General features: G+C 32.3%; 1 protein-coding gene across 1 annotated transcript; it reads right to left on the bottom strand.

Annotated features, from left to right (window-relative positions):
• Positions 1-20,103: 20,103 nt before the first annotated feature.
• Positions 20,104-20,718, bottom strand: LOC127138083 (uncharacterized). The gene is made up of 2 exons (XM_051064487.1): positions 20,593-20,718; positions 20,104-20,532 (listed from the first exon to the last, which is right to left on the bottom strand). The coding sequence occupies exons 1-2, from the start codon at positions 20,716-20,718 to the stop codon at positions 20,104-20,106; spliced, it is 555 nt and encodes a 184-aa protein (XP_050920444.1).
• Between the last annotated feature and the right edge of the window lie 315 nt (positions 20,719-21,033).

Genomic DNA, 21,033 nt, shown 5'->3' with positions numbered 1-21,033 from the left:
CTTCAAAAGATCATTAAACAATTAATAAATAAAATTAGAAATTAAAAAAAAAAATAATTACAAAATAAAAAGAACCAATGAGTAAAAAATGAAAAAAAACATTGAATCTTTAATTTCATTTTATTTAACCAATTTTCTATTCATCTTTAAATAGTTTAAATTATTAACATTTATCATAATAATAAAAAAATTTAGACAACAGTAATTAAAGAAGTATAACAAGAGGATTAAATCCACAACCTTTACAATCATGTTTGTTTAAAAATATATCTCCTACCACTTGACAAATGACAAATTCATATTAATTATCTATTTTATAATTTATTTAAAATAATATAAATATATATTTTTCTTTTCTTAACACAAAATGAAACTCTTTAATTTTGAGGCCTTGGACTAATGAGCATTTTGCTCTTGCTCAGGGTAGGGCCTGGTCTCACTCATGACTAGATAAAGAGCAAAAAAAGAGAAGGAAATGGTCTAGATGGTGTGAGCCATTTATAACTACCACATCTTGCTAAAACATTTATTTTCATCCTCGTAACTACAAATGTGTGCAATTTACCTCTTATAAAGATCTGTTCCCATTACCGGGTTACAAAGATTGAAGACCAGGGAATGAGCCCAACATAACAACCTATAAGAGAAGTACATATGAAGAGATACAACTTTTTTAATATGAGAGCCATGGATACATATCCCAATAAACTGTGAGATGTTTATGAAAATGAACAACATCATGATCAAATGGTGATTCCATGTTTTTGTAGCTGAAACATAATCACTATGAAGATTGGAAGAATCTGAAGTGGCTTCAAAGGCTATAATAGTCAAATCAGATCTTTGTTCTTTGAAAACTTTCCAACACAATCCAACACCAACGTTTGAAACTATGCCTTCATAATCATGACTAGATGAGATAACATTCCATGTTTTCTTAAGGATTTTGTAGCTTGTCGCAAAAGATGCATGCTCAATTCCACTGCTAAATCTGCAACAATTATCCAAAAATAATAATAAGTAAATTAAATTAAATAAAAGTGTTTTGCAACAAAATTTACACAAATCTATCAGTAGTTAATGGTTTATAACGTACAGTTTAAGTTGTGTCATAGTGGTTACTTGTAAGATTATAAAATGTAGTAACCATAACTACTACATGTATTTGATATTTTAGATTGTCCTTTGATTTTAATTTATGTGGGTTGTATTTATATTTATCATTTTAATAGCGCATACAAACAAAATTATAGTGACTAACAATTTACATTGTCGGATCTATATTTCATATTCCATCTATGTCACTTTGTCAATTTCACACAAAATAAAAACTTAAACGAAAAATTATGGATTGGTTTATCAAAGTATCATTCATTAATTATATAAAAAAATATTTAAAATAATTGACATAATAGAAAATGAATTATTGATGTTTCATTGATATTAGGTGTGGTGTGTGATATTTGTTATGACTATTTCGGAAGAGTCAACACACATTTGTGAGAGACACACGGCATACTTACCCAAAACCTTAAGATGATGAGTTGATGGATTCTCTCACTTATAAATGTTTAAGTCTCCATATTTCCAATCAATGTGGAAATATTACTCACACTATTCACACTTGCTACATTCTCAACACTCCCCCTCAAGTGTGAGTCCACAATGTTTCCCCTCAAGTGAAAGTTCTTCTTACTTCCACAAACTCTTGTACTGCACGAAACGTTTCTTACTCACCACTATTGTGGCGTCGTTGACACTCTTCAACGGAACATATCTTACTCACCACCCTTGTGGCACAGTTGACTTTTGATACAAGTAAGTCAGTCTCTTTCTCGAACCAATGGCTCATGATACCACGTGTTTGAGATTTTTTCAATTAGGAAGCATTGAACATTGTGAGATTTCTTTTCTAGAGCAACACCTTTGTGAGAGACACACCACATACTCACCCAAAACCTTAAGATGATAGATGAGTGAGTTCTCTCACTTATAAATGTTTAAGTCTTCACATTTCCAACTAATGTGGGACTATTACACACATTATTCACACTTGTTACATTCTCAACGGTATTTTGGATTAAACTCTAGTCTCGATATGGATAGCTTTTTGGTTTGATTGGGATGTGGCGTGCTATAGTCGGAGTTTGATCTATCATGCAGTAGTCGAAGAGGTGCATGTCGTAGTTAAGAAAATTTTACCTCATACCCCATAAATTATCCCCTACCCCTACATTATAATTTTTTGAACCAAAATGCCCTCATATAAATAATTTATATTTCATAAATTTTCATTTTCACATCACTCTCGCTTAAAGTCTTCCGAAAACATAAATTTTCTCGTTGCAAATCGGAACACATTTTTCAAGTCTTTCGGTTCACATTTATCATACCGTAACAGATTCAGTAAGTGTTCTGGTTTTCACATGTTCATCGAAACTCATTGCAAAAGTCTTCAGATTTTCACTATACACACTGAAACTCATTTGAGTTGTCTTCCGGTTTGGCCATATTTTCACCGGAAGTCTTCTCAAAAGTATTCCGATTTTTAGAATTTTTTCAAACCATAACTCTTTTAAAATGTGTTGCGGTTTGTATTTTTTAATAATTTTTTTAAATGTTTTTATTTTGACGGTGGCGCGAACACGAGTCAAAGACCACAAGACTCCAAATCGTGGTTTAGAACGGGGTACTCCATCGATGTTGGCTGGTGAGGAAGGGCATATTAGTGCATCTACATTCGCAGCACATCCGATTGGCTTTCTAGGAGGTCGTATGATACATCTATTTTGGTAAAGTACGAGCATCATGTTACTCAATATTTATGATTCGATGAGGTGAGTAAATGACATTTATTTTATATTGAATAATATTTGAATTGCTAATACTGTGTTTTATAATATGTATACTTTTAATTGTTTTCAGTAGAGAGGTCCGAAGAAAGAGTCGAAGGTTGTTGGACATGGGCTGAAGCTTATAGCGAGATGAACATGTCGTTTGGTGAGATGAACATTACTCTAGACGACGCCTCTTGTCTGCTTCACTTTCCCATTAGAGGAGTGTTCTGGAGCCCTCAAGATGTCACTGAAGAGGTTCATGTTGAACTTGTTGTTGATTACTTAGGAGTGTCACATAGTGAGGCACAAGCACATGTCTGTAGCTACAGGGGTTCTTACTATAAGTTGAAGTGGTTATATGATTTATTCAAAGAGTATAGAGCAACTTCTAGGTGGGCATTTGCAACTATAGTGTATATGCTGATGTTGGTGGGTTCCACAATTTTTCCGGCAAGACATTTACACTTATCGAGGCATGATACATCTTACTATTTATGAATTTGAAGAGATGTTTAGGATACATTTGGGAAGTAGTTATGTTGGTTACCCTCTACATGCGTCTCAGAGATGCTTATATGTTCAGTTGCAAGTTGCTCGATGGATATCCTACTCTCTTACATGTATTTATTTTAATTTAGTTTATTATGTTTTAATTAATTTTATTTAGTATATTAATTTAATTTAATTTAGTTTATTATATTTTAATTAATTTTATTTAGTTTATTTATAGTATTAACTTTGTAACAGTGTTAGATTCATGAGTATTTCTCAACACTTAGAAAAAGAGGAGAGAATTGAAAACCAACTGATAGTTATGGTCTTCCTCGAGGGATGAGATGGTCTTATAAGCAAGGAGTCTTGAAGGTGGATGACTTGTGACCTATTTTGGACAAGTTGACACATGTCGACGTCATATGGCGCTCATTCGATGATCATAGTATGATGTCAGTTTGATGAGTTATGTATGTACAATTATGTGTTATGCTTGTATATTTGTGTGATCCGAGTGACATTCTCGGGATCTCACTCTTGTAAGGAAAGCAATATGTGTCTAGGTGGAACATGTCTCTTTGTCAAATAAAAAATATGTTGCTTCTCATCTATGACCAACCTACCAATAAAAGAGTGACCTTCTAATTTATCAAGTAAACCATGGTTATGAACTCCACATTTTACATCAACCTTCAATTCAGACCCATCTTTTGCAGATGTCGGCCTGATTTTAAATGGACATCCATACTTTTTTGTCTCAATTTGGGTTCCATTATCAGTATCATTGCATTTCTCACATTTATCACAATCAAATATTAATTTGTTACTTCTCTCTCTCTTGCTTGTTTCAGTATCTGAATGAATGATAATAGTAGTTACTTCATTTCAGATTCCAACCTCTTTAATCCACCTTATCACCTCTTCTAGGGTACCAAATCTTTGTATAGTTGAAAAAACTTTAGAAGTATCTACACATATTTGGTTTTTAATGCATATTTGTGGAGGAATTTTCATACCTGCAGCATAAAAAAATTGTAAAAAAATAATTTTAACAATTCAAAGTGGTTAAAAAATTGATTTCTTGATTTAATTACACATTAGGGAACAATGTTTACAATTGAATCTCAATCACATTACTTCCTCTCTCTGATTAGGATTATCCGGGATTTAAGGAGAAGTGAGAACTTATATGCTATTTATAAGAAAAATAAACCCTAGCTTTCAACTATCATACTAAACAATTGGCTCAACAGGCTGGCATAATTCAACATGTTAACTTAAACAACAAGCTAGCATATACATTTGCATGCAAGAATAAACTTTGAACACAACATGCACATGTTGAACCTGTAGGGCTTGCATCTTTAAGAGACATAAACTGAATCATTCACACCAGTGAATTTCTCAATCTTATACTTTAGTGACGATATCTTCTCATCCAGACTCACCGCACAATTTTTTTGTGAAATGATGCCTAAGAAAATAGAGTATGATTGATTTCTTGATTAACAAGAAAACCACAAAGTAAAGGAAAAGAGAGAAGAAAGAAGAAAACAATTCAAAGTGGTTAAAAAAATTGGATTCTTGATTTAATTACACATTATGGAATAATATTTACAATTGAATCTCAACAACAACATTTTCTCCCTCTGATTAGGATTATCGCAGATTGAATGAGAAGTGAGAATTAGTATGCTATTTATAAGAAAACTAAACCCTAGCTTTCAACTAACATACAAATAATTGGTTCAACAAGCTGACACAATTCAAAATGCTAACTTAAATAACAAGCTAACATATACATCTTCATGTAAGAACAAACTCCGACTACGGCATGCACAACTTCCACTACTATCAAACCATAAAACTAACCTTATCAATGTTAGAATTCGATCCAAATACCACATATCTCCATCAAAATCTTAAGACGTTAGATATATGAATCATTTATATGATGTTAACATCTAAGTTTGAAACTCTTGACGTATAAACAATCTCCCCATAAAATTTATGCAAATGTAAAGACTTTCTGTTGAGAGGTGTAATCCCAAATAAATTGAAAGACTCACACAAACCTTCCAGGAGTATTTTATTAGTAATTCTTCCTTATCTCTAGTGCTACTCGAAAGATTAAGGGCCTGTTTGTTTTGGCTTTTTTTAAAATGATTTTTATAGTGTTACATATTTTAGTGTAAAAAAAATTTACAAAGAAACTTTTCATAAAAAATTCAAATGAAAATTTGGTTTGAATAGTTATTCTTAAAATGTTATTTTAGGTATTTCATCATTTTATCGAAACTTTTTTTGGATATCAAATTTTCAAAAAATCACTTAATTTTGAAGCTATTTCAAAAAGCTTTTCATAAAAATCATTTTTAAGATACAACTTTTTGAAAAAATTGTGATTTTGACTGTGTTTTGATCTTCAATAATATATATTTATGTTATAGAATGAACAATTCAATCTTTTAATTTATAAAAAACAAATTTAAAAAAACTTATAATATTTTAAAAAATATTTTTGTAGAATCTATTTTCAAAAATATAAAGAAAAAATCCATTTTTTTAAAGTTAAAACAAACTGGTCCTAAATGAAACCATTATTTTTAATAGATTCTCTTCATTTTTAGTTTCTGACTTTGGTGAGAATACAAAGTGTGTACATATTAAGAGCACTAGAGTTTAAATATGTGTCCTTTTTCTTTCTTTTTGGCTTGTTGTACCGGTTGAGCTAGACCAAGAGACTAAAATGTGCATGATGGTCACACTTTTTTGGTTACACATTGTCATAGACCAAGTCTGAAACATTAATATTACCTAATTACTTAATACAATGTGCGAAAAAAAAAGGACAAGAATGTGATGAGTCAGACAATAAAATCCAAACAACATGAAATATCAGACAACTGTGTTTCATGGGGCCAATACTCTGGACGGCGTCATTTTCATGTTTCAAATTTTTTTGTATAAACTTATTAAGATGCACTTCAAGTCATGTGTTGAAAACTGGACTATTTTGCTTTGTTGTTCTAGTTAAGTTTTCACTTGTGGAATTGAGTTTTCAACGCGGTTCCTCTTTATGAATTGTTCTTTGTGTCTTGATCGCAGATTCGCACGTGACTCCGACCATGACTCGACCTGTCGTGAATCATTGGTTTTTCTTTGATTTAAAGGACCGCAGTTTCGTGTGATTCATGTTCAAGGCCATGCATTGGAATCAAACAAAAATAGTCTAATATTTATTTGATGTTGCTCTACTCTCCACGTCTTTAAATGGGAGAATAATATTATTTTTAAAATTTTATTTTTTATTTAATAAAATTTCATTTAACTTGTTTACTAAACTAATTATGTCTATATATGAGAAATGCAAATGTTATCCTCTCTTAAAAACAATTTAAAAGAAATACAAACTTTAGATACCTAATTTTCTTTTTAGGTTACTCATTATACTTGGTTGTTCCATGCCTTATGAATTTTTGAAAGTGATCCATTTGTCTCGTTTGGATAATATAATTTGAACGCGCTCAATTCACTCAATCTCGCGTTATCTTTTGGAATGAGTAGTTGAGGGAAACAATATTCGTCTGGACACACCATCGAGATAGTGTTATCTAGTCACATCCTTAATATAAATCACACCTGATTTTTCCTCCTCGGTCAGTAAACTTGAAAATAAAAGAGAAACTTTTGTTTTCCTTCTCCATTCGTGAAACAAATATATTTGCAAAGTCTCTCTATTCCTAGTGGTATTCATTCAAGTTAACTTCATTAATCATTTCTGAACATTCCTCATATTAGGTTTTCGGCATTTGAATGATATTTGGTAACATTAATAGCATGACATCCTCACATTACTTCTAGTGAGTATGATAAAAAAATTGTTTTGAAATCTCATTTCTTTCTTTCTTTATATCCCAATTATTAATTGCTAGATGTCACACATATTGCATGTTTGTCACTATTATGATTTTAAAAATTTCAGGGATTCAATTTTATTTATTTGTCACTCTGGATAGTGTTATCCAGACTCATCCGGATAATGTTATCCAAATATCAGATATGTCACATATGTTGAGATTGAAAAGTGCATATGATGTGTTCGGCTTTACTAATGTTGTTTGTTGATATTGCGATTATAAAAAAATGGATGACGAATAACTGAATTATATGCATGGTCAATTATCTAAACATGCTTCAGTATGCAAAGAAAAATATAAATCTTCTTGTGCAGTTGGACAATCATCTGGTATTATCGAGGGATCGTCTTTCCATGGTCATGGATCTATTTCTCATGTCAATGCACCTGATGTTGTCATACATGCTCCTGTCACATATGCTCCCATTGAACCTACTCCCTGCCAAACCTATTTCTATCGCACCTCAAGTATTTCCTAGAGACCTATACGACATTTCACTACTTCCTCTATATGCAGATCATGTTGTTGATCACATGTAGGACAAAGAGGTCAAACATATATTTACTTATGATATTTTAAACATTTGATTTAAGCCATTATACTAATTGTACCGTGATATACTAAAGTGTATTAACTATGGTATAAAGATATCATAGTTGTCGCACCAAGATGATTCATGGTTTCAAGAAGTACTAAAACACCCGGATTGAAAGATATTTGTAGGAAATGATTTGGTTACATTGACCATGGTCTTTTGTCGTCCTTTGTTGAGAGATGACACTCTGATACGTCTTTATTTCATCTTCCAATTGGTGACATGAGTATCACCATGGATGATATATTATGCATCCTATATTTTTCAATCACAAACAGATTATTGGATCACACTTTAATTCAAATAGTCTATGCATTAGACCTTATGGTTAATCATGCAGGTAGGGCTGGAAATTAAAATTACGTGGACCCGACGAGCACTTTCAAGATTTTTATTTCTAAATAAAAATTATGTGGACCACTTGATTTATGATGTTAATCATGCAGGTAGGGATGGAAATGATTTGAGACAAGTCAAACTCGTCTAAGCTCGGCTCGACTCGATAAGAATTCGTTCAACTTGAAATTCAAATCAAGTTCGACACAAACTTTTTTTAAGTTCAAATTTGACTCATTTTAAATTACGAACAACTCGGTTCAACTCGTTAGATTTAGTTTGTTTGCTTCACGGACTTAAAATTCATTTTTTTAAGTCTGGTGTTTTATATATATTTAACATTTTAAACTAATACTTTCTAAAAGGAAAATATTCAACTAAAATAAAATTTATAAAATTGTAATTTAAATTTGTCTCAAAAATCTACAACTTCAAAAACTACACAACTTTCAAGATATACGTTTAAAAATTTAATCTGAAACCACTCAATTGGAGTTTAACTTTGTCTAAAAAATTCACAACTTCATATAAATCTTTAGGAAACCTACAAATTTAATAAAATAGTACAATAGAAACTACTAGAACTTGATACATTTCTATCACTGAATGATTACACCACCTGCAACCTTAATTACACGTGTTATTTTAGCAAATGTTGTTATGCCTCCAACAAGAATAACTCTAAATGCAACTGCCAGCCTTACTACAAGCAAGAGACATAACAAGATTACATTGACTCCAATATTTGTCAATGTAATTTAGTTGACTCATGAAACTAACGAGTCAAACTATACATAGTTCAAGTTTCGCACATTTAGTTAAGGAGTTTAGTTTTTTTGCTTATATTTAGCTCATTTGGTTCATGAACCAAGTTTAATGATTTACTTGTCGAATTGAGATTTAAACTATGTTCGAGTTGGTTTTTTTCATTTTCAGTCCTACATGCAGGTGATGATGCTCATATCATTTTTCATAGACAATGTGCTTTGAGGACATATTTCTTGTATTTGGTTGACATAATTATATCTATGGATAAAAGTTCTATCCATATTGGTGTTGTCTACATTAACTACATAGACTTTGAGAGAATTATAGAGTATAACTCGGGGGGGGGGGGGGGGGGGGGGGGGGGGGGGATTCTTATTTGATTTACCTGTACTCAATTCAAGATGAAACTAGTTAGTGGAGGACGAGACAAATGACATAAAACAACTATCTAATTTAGGTAATATAAATACATGTAAATTATTAATTTCATAGTACTTGTATTTATATACTACTAATTTTAATGTAAACCATTTTTAGGCATGGATCCTCTAGTATTTTCTAAGTATCATCAGGTGGAAGTATGTAATCAAGTACAACAAAAGTTTTCTCTTGCATACATGATTAACCCACACAACGGGGGTCTGGAGACTAAGTCGTATAGACATGTTCTTGGCCATATTCAGGGGAATGATATTTGTTTCACACTATACATTGAGCAATGTCAGACACGACCTTTAGAGAATATTTGTAGGTACTTTAGATGGTTGGGTTAGAGGTCTCAACTTAAGTACCCACATCTACCTGAGCAAGTACTAAGACAGTCCGGGTATCTACAGGGGTAGACATGGGGACCCCATATTGTTTGCAACTGTCGCAATCCTCTGTAGAGATATTGATGAGTTATTTGCTAAGTACCGTGAGCATCTGGTACCAGATGATGTATGTTGTGTGTCATCTTCTAGTACACGGAGTACAATATATAATTTTATACGACAGTTTAATAGAGTTCCCCGTCCTTATATGACGCCAGTGCTGGCAGGAGATCCCCTAATGCTACTCATCAAGAGATATTATAAGAGGAATTGACAAGGGTAGATCATGTCTTAGATGTCTTGTTGAGATCTCTTATGATTGTCACTATATTGATGGTTCCATTGCTAGAGGATAGGTACAAGAAGGAACCCCTATCTAAGACTTGAAATATATGACATTAACACAACACGAGTTTCTCATGCTTATATGACATCGATGCTAGCAGGAGATCTTCTAATGCTACTCATCAAGAGATATTTAGAAGAGAAACTGGTAAAGTTAGACAGTGTCTTAGATGTCTTGTCGATATCTCTTATGATTGTCATTATATCGAGGGTACCATTTTTAAATGAGAGGTACAAGAAGGAACACCTATCTAGGACTTGACACATATGACATTAACACAACACATAGTGTTCTTCAGTATAAGAGGAAAAAGAGGATCATGGGTGTGTGACATTTTGAGTTGTACTTTTTCGTTATTTCTCTTAGGAATTTCATACGGATATCTTGTTACAAATATGTGACTTATGTATAATTATTTTAAATATGATATTTCATTTTGTGTTAAAAACACGCGACTTATGTATGATAAGTATATCAGTCTTAATAGAATATGGTAAAACCAAACATATTATTATGTATGAAAAATAATGCAAAGTTAGTTGACTCTGGGTTTTGTCTGGATATTGTCATCCAGACACACCCTTTTATGTAAATTTATATTCAAATGTGTTATTTACTTGGCTCAGAGGTTTGTTCAAGTATTGTTATATGTACACACCCTTATATGTAAATTGATTATCTAAGGTTTTAATGTATTGTCTCTAGGTTTTATCTAGATAGTGTTATCCAGGCACTGTATCATGTAAACTAATATGCCAAGGTGTTATGTATTATCTCAAATGTTTTTCCAGATAGTGTTATTCGAGCATGCCCTTATATGTAAACTTCTTTGCTAAAGTCCTATGTATTGTCTCGTGGGTTTGTCTGGATAGTGTTATCCAAAAACACCATGTCATGTAAACTAATATGACAAGGTGATATGCATCATCTCAAGGGTTTGCCCGAATTTTGTTATTTGAACACACCTTGTCTTGTAAATTGATATGCCAAAGTGTTATTTACTTGGCTTAGAGGTTTGTTTGTTAGTGTTATCTGAATACACCCTTATGTGTAAAATGATATATCAAAGTGTTATCCGGACACACATTCTCTTGTAAATGGTGTGGTTGAGTTTTATTCTATGTATTGTTGTCATATGGGCGTGTCTAAATTGTGTAATTCATACCCACATAGTCTTTTAAAATGGTGTAGTTGAGTGATATGTATTTTTGTTAGATGGCTCTGTCTGGATATTGTCATCTGGACACACCCTATTTTGTGAACTTATATGTTAATTTTTTACTTACTTGACTTAGGGGTTTTCTAGATAGTGTTATATAGACACGCCTTATTTCTTTAAAAAACACATTTTTAACCGATTGGCAACAATTTAAAAGTATATTTCCTAGAAATTAATAGTGTTACATCTTTAAAAAACAAATCTTATACATATAATGTAAGATATAGACTAAAATGTATCAAAAATTGTGTCACCACATAAATTTATGGGTCATTCCGCCTTAGACTTTTTCTGATTTGACTCTTTTTTCATTTTTGTTCTTCATGTCAAACTCATCCATCCTATCCAAAACAAGATCCTCCCATTTAGATGCTATGTTTTTTGCATGAGTTTCCCACTCTAAGTATGTTTGTGGTAGAGGCTATCCGGGTTTCAAATAAACTTGTACATAATGTGCGTATTTTGTAAACCATCCAATAGAGATAATACGACTGGGATGCTTTTTTTAGTGGGACACTTCTTAGTGGGAAAAAAGTTTTCGAGAAGCCATATTTTTTCAATCCACACAAACTATGTCATATGAACTTGCTACAAGATGACTTGTTTTAACAAAAACACCTCCATTTTTCAATCAGTGATTGATTAGTTCGATTGGGAATTAAAGCATTAAGAATTCCATTGTATCGTTATTTTTTCTTGTATAAACTTGTGTAATATTTCTTATGGGTCGTTTACTCTTTGATAATATGTTAATGGACAAGTATAATGTTTTCTTCTCCCAAACCAATCAAAAATGGTGGTTTCATATATGTGGTTTCTATATAGGCTATCTTGCACGTCTTCTCTTTAATATGCAGTTTCATGTTATAATCAACTTTCAAAAATATCTCTTGAATTACCTCCCATTATGTCATAATAGAAATATCTAATTTACAATTGTTAATTATTGTGCATTTATGGATAACAAAATGGTAAGTCAATCAATAGCTACTTAATGCTTGAAAGTATAATCAAGAGGTGATCCAAGATGGTAAAGCATATGGATAACAAAATGCAATTCAATCAATAGCTACTTAATTTACATGATGACATGGTTTTGATGATGACAACACTTGAAGTCAAGCATTTCTTGAAGATAGGTTAAGTGACCATTCATGCACAAGATTATTGATCAAGATATCCTCTTGAATCAAGTTAAATACATTTGTTTAAAATTAACACCACAATCCAATGAATCTCAAGTGAAAACTTAGGGTTTCTGATCACCAGTGGTTTAAACTTTCAACTCTCAAATGATGGTAATCAATATGGAAATATCTCAAGCCTCGTCAAGAAGACTCAAGGTTCTAGCATAATGCTAAAATCAAATATAAATATTATAAGACTTGAAGCTTTAGATTATGAAAGAGATGAAGTGTGAAAGCTCGTTTGATCGTGTATATTTGAGTGATTAATATTCTATAAATACACAAGGACATTTGAGGAAGTATTATGGTTAAAGCGCACACACACACAAAAAAAACATTGAGAAGCCTCTCATTTTTCAATTAAAGTCATTAAAAAAATATTTTTAGGGTTGAGTCCTTGATTTGGGAAGTGTCCAATTGATTAGGAGACTTTTTACAACCGTCTAATTGTTATATATTTAGCTTAATCGATTAAATAATGTCTAATTGATTTTATAATCAATTTTGCCAGTCTCTTAATGATTGGTAATGACTATATATCTAAACTTTCAAATTTGAGCAACAACAATTGATTATTTACATTGTCTAATTCATTAGTCTAATCGATTAGTTAATTAATCTGGCTCATGGATTATTTCCAAATTTACACCATGTCTTGGCCTATAAAAAGACAACTTCTCTATCACATTTTTTTATCCAGAAAATGTGAAAAATCTCATTTTTCATTTCTCTCATCACCTTTTTTAATTGTTCTTATTTTTCTTACATATTTTAGACATAATGCTTCAAGAGGGTTCTTGAGTCTCAGTGAGGATATTGTTCTGGGTAAGGGTATAATTGGAAATTTATCAAGAGCAGATTTTTCTCCTGATTAAATAATCCTTCCTTAGGAAGTTATTATTTTGGTTTGGAGCTAAACCATTTAAAAATCTCTTATTTGTATTTTGGGGATTAGTCTTAGTCTTCATTTGGTTCGTGAGCCCCATCATTGAAAAAACTCTCTTTTGTTTTTTGAAGACTAGCCAGTAAAATCTTCACAACAGTTATTGAGCTCATCCCAGTTAAAAGCTCTATTGGTTTGAGATTATCCTAGTGTAAAATCTCACTTGGTTTCTAAGTTAATCTCAGTAAAAAAAATCAATAGGTTCGAGATGATCTTGGTATAAATCTTGGTTCGGCTTGTCGTCATCTAGTATAAAATCCCAGTTCAGTTCAAAGGATAACTAACTCAAAACTCTGTCTTGGTTCGAGATCAGCATGTGAGAGTTTTCAATTTGGTGTAAAGACTAACCGATTAATGTCGTTTTTGTTGTTTGGTTAAAAGTTAGCAAGCAACTTCATTTCCTTGTATAAGGGGGTTCATGGATATAACCTTTTAAAAGATCTCAAATATAGTGGATACTCTCAAGATAAATTCTTAGGGACATGATTAAGTCTTCTTGACTGAACCTGTACAATTATCCTATGTTATTTCTCTTCCCTTATCTCTTTTATTTTCAGTAATTTTCTTCACTTTGAACTTCCGTATCATATTTATTCAAACATTTTTTATACAATGTTTTTAAACTCAAATTTATCAAATGATTTTGTTTTAAATAAAGTATTGCCCAACCTCTACAACTCACCCATTCCCCTTTTGTGTATGGAGTCACATGTCTAATAAGTGGCATCATAGTCTAACTCATGTTTAAAGACTAATCGTCTTAGGAGGAAGGTGGCTTCTAACATTGTTTTTAACAAAAGGACTTTCATAAACATGCCTATATTGTTTAATGGTGATAGGTTTGAATTGTGGAAAGTTAAATTTAAAATATTCTTTAAAAAATTTGATCCTGAATTGTGGAAAACAATATTCAATGGTTTGTTTATCTGTACTTACTGCATTAATGGTGAAGTAGTACATACACCTGACTTCCTTTAGAACGAAGAAGAAAAGATAAATTTGAAATTAATTTTAAAACTAAAAACTTTGTAGTTATTTCTTTAAATGAAAATTAATTTCTTTATGTACTTAAGTTCAATTATGCCAAGGAAATGTAGGACATTCTTGAAATGATATATGGAGCTTTTCCAAGTATTGATCAATAGGAAATGAATGTTTCTTTTCACAAATATTTTTAAAATTTTATAAATATTGGAAGTTATGTTAGAACATTTGTTTCTAACAAGTATTTAAGAATTAAGATTGGAATCAGAAACTTGATCCAATCCTTAACTCAAGAGATGGAAATGTTTACAATGTTCAAGAAAAAAATCAAAGAAGGAAAAAACCATCGAAAAATTGAATGAGTTGATTCAAATGTTAAAAGATGAAGGGATGATATCAAATACAGAATAATCTCTAGCAACTTCATCAAAGAACTCCTTCGAAGAAGAAGAAGAAGAAGAAGAAGAAGAAGAAAAATTAACTCCAATAGTATCCTTTGAAAGGATGATCTCGGTGATTGAGCAATCCTCAAAAGACTCAACATCCAATGGAGAAACTTAACCTAGAAAATAATATAAAGAATACGAATAATTTTCATCCAGTGGAATCTTCAAAATAAGAATTAAGAAATAAGTCAAAACAACACAAGGTCGAAGAATCAACCTCTACTATAACCTTCGAAGAATCTTCCTCCAACGAAGAAGATGAACAAGTTAGTTCAAAAGCTTCTCCCAAATAAGACAATTATAAGGTAACAAAGTTAACTTCCAAGCAACTATTTAAATTAAACTCTAAGTTAATCTAAGAAAATGATAAGGTTGAAAAATGCAACTTAGATCTTGAAGACTATATTGAGTTTCAAGAAAATAGTAATGAAACGCTAAAGTACTAAATGGCTAATATTAGAAATAAAGATAGTAAATGTGAGACGTGTGTCTTGTTGAAAAAGGAAGTGAAATATTTGCATGAAACCATAATTAAATTTTAAGGTGAGAAAAACACAAGAAGGGGTGTTAAATTGTGTTGGCTTTTTCTCCTTAAGCTTTTTCTTATTCTGCTTCTAATAGTTTTCAACCGATTCTGAACACTTAGTTCAGAGTCTAACTTAGAGATATTTGACTAGCTTCTGAAGGTCCTTATTAGATTTTGAACCAGAATCTAACTTAGAGTATCAGAGTTGACAATAGCGGAATATAGTTCAGAAGTAAGTAAAGTAAAGCAGATACATAGGAAGTTATCCTGGTTCCTCTCATAATCTAAGAGTAGTCCAATCCCCTTGTACTTCCAAGGGATTTTCACTATAATTAAAACTGATTACAAATGCTCAAGCACCAAACAAGAGACTTTTAATGCTTAAACCCACAACTAAGAAACTTCTAGGCTCAAGCACACAAGCAAGAGACTTTTAATGCTTAAACTCTCAAGTAAGACAAAGTGTTAAGAGGTTAGAAGTGTAGTAATTTTGATAGATTGACTTCTCTTTGAACGTCAATGGTTCAAAGTCTTGTTTTTTAGTGTATTGGTTTTTTTCTTCAGGTCTTCTACTCCTTATATAGATAGGAAGCAAAGAGACATTAAAGACCTTCACCAAAAGGTTGGATAACCATTGTATTTGATTGGACACATTAAGAAAACAACTTTCTGCAGGAGGAATTATCCGTTGAAGCACAGACAACCAAGAATAGATTTTTCCTTATGTTTTCATGTGATCTAAAGGTCTTTAAGTCTGTTAGAGTTTCCTTTATTGAAGAGATTAAGCTTCAGAGGTTGACTTTCTTCATACTTCAATCTTTAGAGGCTAATCTCTTTAGAGTCTACTTCTTGGCTTATGAAGCTTCAGAGTCTGGATCACCAGTGGCTGACTTTTTTTAGAGTTGACTTCTTCAGAGTCTGGATCTTCCATCAGAGCCAGAATATTTTGAAGTGATCTTTAGAACCAGAGTCTGAACTTCATATTCAGAATCCTCAATCTTATCTTCATTTGTTCTTAGTCTTAAAATCCTGCATACTTGAACAAATGATAGAATACCAAATTGTTCTTTAAATACTTTGTTATCATCAAAACCCAAAGGATATGGTATTAACCAATTTTGTTCCAACAATCTCCCCCTTTTTTATAATGACAATCTAAAGTATTTAAGAATAATGGTTGTTAATTTAATTAACATGTTGACTTCAGGGTTTGAGTGTGAGGTTTGTAAGCTCCTCCTAAGTCCTATCTAGGTTAATTAAATTCTTATAAAGCCACAATATCACTAATCTTATAGAATTTAATTAAGCAATGATTTAGGTTCTTAGGTGTGCTTAAATACCCTTTAAATTTCTCCCCCTTTTATCATCAACAAAAAGAAAAGGAAGAGAAAAGATTCTGAAGAAAAGAAAATATATGGAAAATAATCATGTCTGAGTAAAAATAGTGAAAAATCAGGACTTATTCTCCCTTGTGTCATCAATTAAAAACATACAAGCAAAAAATTTAATGTTTAAGAAATGACTTGACTGGTTGGAAAAAAAATGCAGAACACAAGATATTCCAACCTGTTCTAAGCCTATAAGGCATAAGAGTCAAACCTTGGAAAGGGAGTCTAAAGACCAGGAATGCATCTCTCACTTGATTCCATTGGTGCACATTAAACCAGACAATTTCTCTCTTTCCCAATTTCCCTATAAAATTAAGTTTAGAATATGCAAAAATGCATTCCTCCCTCTTTTATTAAACTTATCCCTTGATCAGAATGAGCGAAATAACTAAGAACAATAAGGGTGGTTCCTCAGAAGAAGTTAATAAGGATTTAAAGATCTGGAAAGATGACAAAATCAACTCTTCAAAAGATGCTGGAACTTCTACTGGAGCAACTAGAGTTGGAAGAACCTCATAGACAAGGATGAATAAACCTAAGAATAAAGAGTCACATGATGAATAGGAAGGCGACTGGAAGAACTTCCTCATGTCAGGAGGGCGGGCTGATGACAAAGTAGAGTAGCCTCTTCTACTGGAGCAGCTTTCAATTGAATTTCAATTTCTAATTTCAAATCCTTGTAATACTTTTCCATTAAATAAAAGCATATTGATGACTTCTCGACAAGTGTATCGATATTGTCGAAGTAATAAAAAAATCGAATCCACGGGGACTGTCTCAAAGCAAGACAAAATGTGTGCAATGTATAAAAACTAGTAAGGGGGGTCGAGTTTTAGTGTGAAAAGTAAATAAATGAGTAAACAAAATCACGAAAGCGGTCAATTGTGTTCTAGAATCCCCTTTCCTCTATTGTTGATGTCTGATGCCATGTATGAATGGTCTTATCACTATGACCCCACGACTAATTAACAAAACCTTTATAGTCGATCCCTCACGAAATAATCCACTAACCACTACTCAGAGCTTTCTCTCCATAATCTGTCAGCGTAAGCAGGATTAGGCGATGTATAGAACGTTAATTCCCTATGCCACTACTCGAGGTATCCTATCCCTATTTAACTAGAGTAAGTACAACAATTATCCTATGTCCAACATATAGACTAATGGTCAGTATTCCCTATGTGCCCAAGATCACATTAAAAAATTATCTCACATAAAAAGCATTAAGAACAATAAGAAATTGAGTGGCATTATAGATCAAAAGTTTCAAAGTCAAATAAACATATAATCCAACAATAGTGAAATAGGTTCATCATAACACAACCTAACCTAGAGGAGCTTAGCTACTCATAGGATAATTAACAATACCACAATTGATATATAACGATAACATATGAAATCCCTTGAAGTGATCGCCTTTAATGGCTTCAAAAGCTCTAAAAATCACCATTTATGCTCTCAAAATCGTGCTTTACTCTCTCCAAATTGTAACTCTTGTGAAAGCGTAGAAAATCCCCTTTTATTGGTGTCATAATGGACCATAATGCGTCAGAAAATCCCAAAAAGTGACTATCATGCGTGTGAAGCCTTGCGTCACGCGCGATGGAGGTTTAATGACCTTATTGCATGCGCGATGCTACGTGTGAGTATTTTAGAAGCTGCATCCTTTTTTGCTCTATTTCACTCAAATTTTCATTAAGTCCACAATTTTCACACTTGTCTATTTTTTCCTCATTCTGTGGTCATTCTTCTTCATTTTGGCTCAACTTTCACTTGTTTTGCTCCGATTCTTCGACTAAATTTATGCAATGATGGAATATCATCACAATCCCAAACTTGAATCATTGCTTGTCCTCAAGTAACTCGCCTACAACTTCATATTTCAACAGACAACAAGTTGCACAATAACAATCGAACATCAGCAAATTAAATATTTCTTTTACCTGACCAATGATATAGCTTCTAACTCCTATCTGGTGAATTCAAAAATAATCCTCAATATTAACAAGTACTCAACCCGTCTCTCAGCTTACTTTAACCCACTCAATGGATAGGGTGATCTCTCAATCAACATGCAAAATCAATTATGCTTAGCTTGATCATGTTATAATAGAGTTTATCACATAAATCATATCACACACATTAGAGGTCTTTTCAGGTTGTAACTTGACTTATGTTAGGGTAGGATATTTTTTTGGAAAGTAGGTTTAAACCTTTGGAGTTAGGTGCCTAGTTCTCCTTCTATCATCATACCTCTTTGTTCCTTTTATTGACGATGCTAGAGATTTTTTGTCATTCTTATAATATCATTATTTTCTTTTCCTTTTTTTGAAGAAGAAGTGTCTTTTTCCACTTCTTTTTTCTCAAAAATTTGGAAATTTTGGACAATATTCTCTAATACCCCAATCTCAAACTTAAAACTTTGCTCACTTCTAAGAGTTACCCCAAACTTAATATTTTTCATACACTTTAGGAACTATACTTATACCTAACTCCAAATACAGGGTGGAAAGAAACGATCTTTCAAGTTATATGGCTAAGAATTTATAGGTTATGTCACCGAAAGAAAAAGGCTAAGGCTCAAAGTGGTAGCAAGGGATATACTTATTACTACATGGTGGTTTAAAAAGGCTCAAAGTTATAAACAAAAAACTGCCTCAGTGTTGTCAGTCAAACCAAAAAAATTTAATCGGAGATAGATCAAACCAGATAATATAATAATGCATGGATACCTTCATAAAGAAATAAAAGTGAACAATGGAATTTATGTGGCTCAAACCTTACTATATGAGGTATATGTAGGTTGAGTACAAGTCTGTTGATTCTTTTCTCATCCTTCGCCTTCAAGTTGCTAGTTGCTATTATTATGATCAAGTTTCTTTTGGATCATCTATTCAATTCTAAAGTGCTAAACTTGCAAATCTGAAGAAAAAAACAAACAACAACTAACTTGTTTATTAAATATAATATAGATCTTCATGGCAAGATCTTGAGTAGCTAATTCCTCTTGTGGATGGTCTTAAATAAAAATAAAGTAAATTCTGAAAAACAAAAACTGATAAAAAAATGATGGGTTGCCTCCCATCCAACGCTTTTTTTCTGTCATTAGCTTGACGTCTCATTCTTAAAACACGTCGAGCGCAAGGGATACCCTCACGCCGGTGAAAACTCCGTTTTCCATTCTTTTATGAACTTCACTACCTTTTTCTTCCAATTGGTATCATGTCTTTAGATCCTCCATATATGGTGTCCACTCATATGCATTAAACATCGCCTTTTTTCCTTTTTGAACTTCAAAATCAGTTCACCTGTCTCCACATCTATTTTTTGCCTTCCCGGTTGCCAAGAATGATTGCTCGAGAATCACTGACCCTTCTGAATCATTTTTCATGTCGATCACCACAAAGTATGTAGGGAAGGTCAAGTTATCGATATGAACTAGAACATCTTGTACAATACCAAGCAGATGCGTCATAGATGAATCGGCTAAAGTGAGTGTCATGTTGCTCGGTATGATCTCTCTTATCTTCAATTCCTTAAATTTTCTCAGCGGCATGACATTGATGCTCGATGCTAAGTCATATAAAGCATGTGGGATTTTTAACCCATCGATGGTGTAAGTAATGTTTAACTTCTCTGGATCTTTCATCTCTGGTGGTTCTGCCATCTTCTCTTTCTCTGTCATGTTGACCTGTTCTTTAGTCAACTTTAGTTTTCCGTCCTTCAACAATGCCTACATAAACTTAGCAAACTTGAGAATTAATTCTAAAATTTCATGAAAAGTGATACTTACCTGAAGTTTTGTCAACACTTCTTTAAAATTTTCAAACATTCCAGCCTCATCCTCGTGTATCAGTTTCTTCTTAATGATGAGATATGGTGGTTTTATGTAATCTGGTAAAGGTGGGTTTGGTTCCATCAGGATTTGCTTCTTTTTTCTCTTCCAAGGAGAATTTTTATCTATAAGTTGATCAATGGTGACTCCTCTTTCCTTTTTGTCACCTTGATTTCCACTCTATTCTTTTTCACTTCCTCCTTCTTTTTTCTCAATTACATCCTCTTTAACTATTTCAGCTTCACCCTTTTTAGTAATTATCCCAAAATCCCTTTCCATAACCTTACATGTTTAATTCTTAGGATTGTCTACAATGTTACATGTGAATCCTCCACTTGAGCTTGACAAAGCAGTTATTTGTCTAGATAAACGGCCAATCTGTGTCTCCAAATTTTTTAT

This window comes from Lathyrus oleraceus, chromosome 4, assembly GCF_024323335.1.
Source record: "Lathyrus oleraceus cultivar Zhongwan6 chromosome 4, CAAS_Psat_ZW6_1.0, whole genome shotgun sequence".
Classification (NCBI taxonomy): domain Eukaryota; kingdom Viridiplantae; phylum Streptophyta; class Magnoliopsida; order Fabales; family Fabaceae; genus Lathyrus; species Lathyrus oleraceus.
The sequence above is the reverse complement of the archived record's forward strand: the minus strand, read 5'-3'. Positions and strand labels throughout refer to the sequence as shown.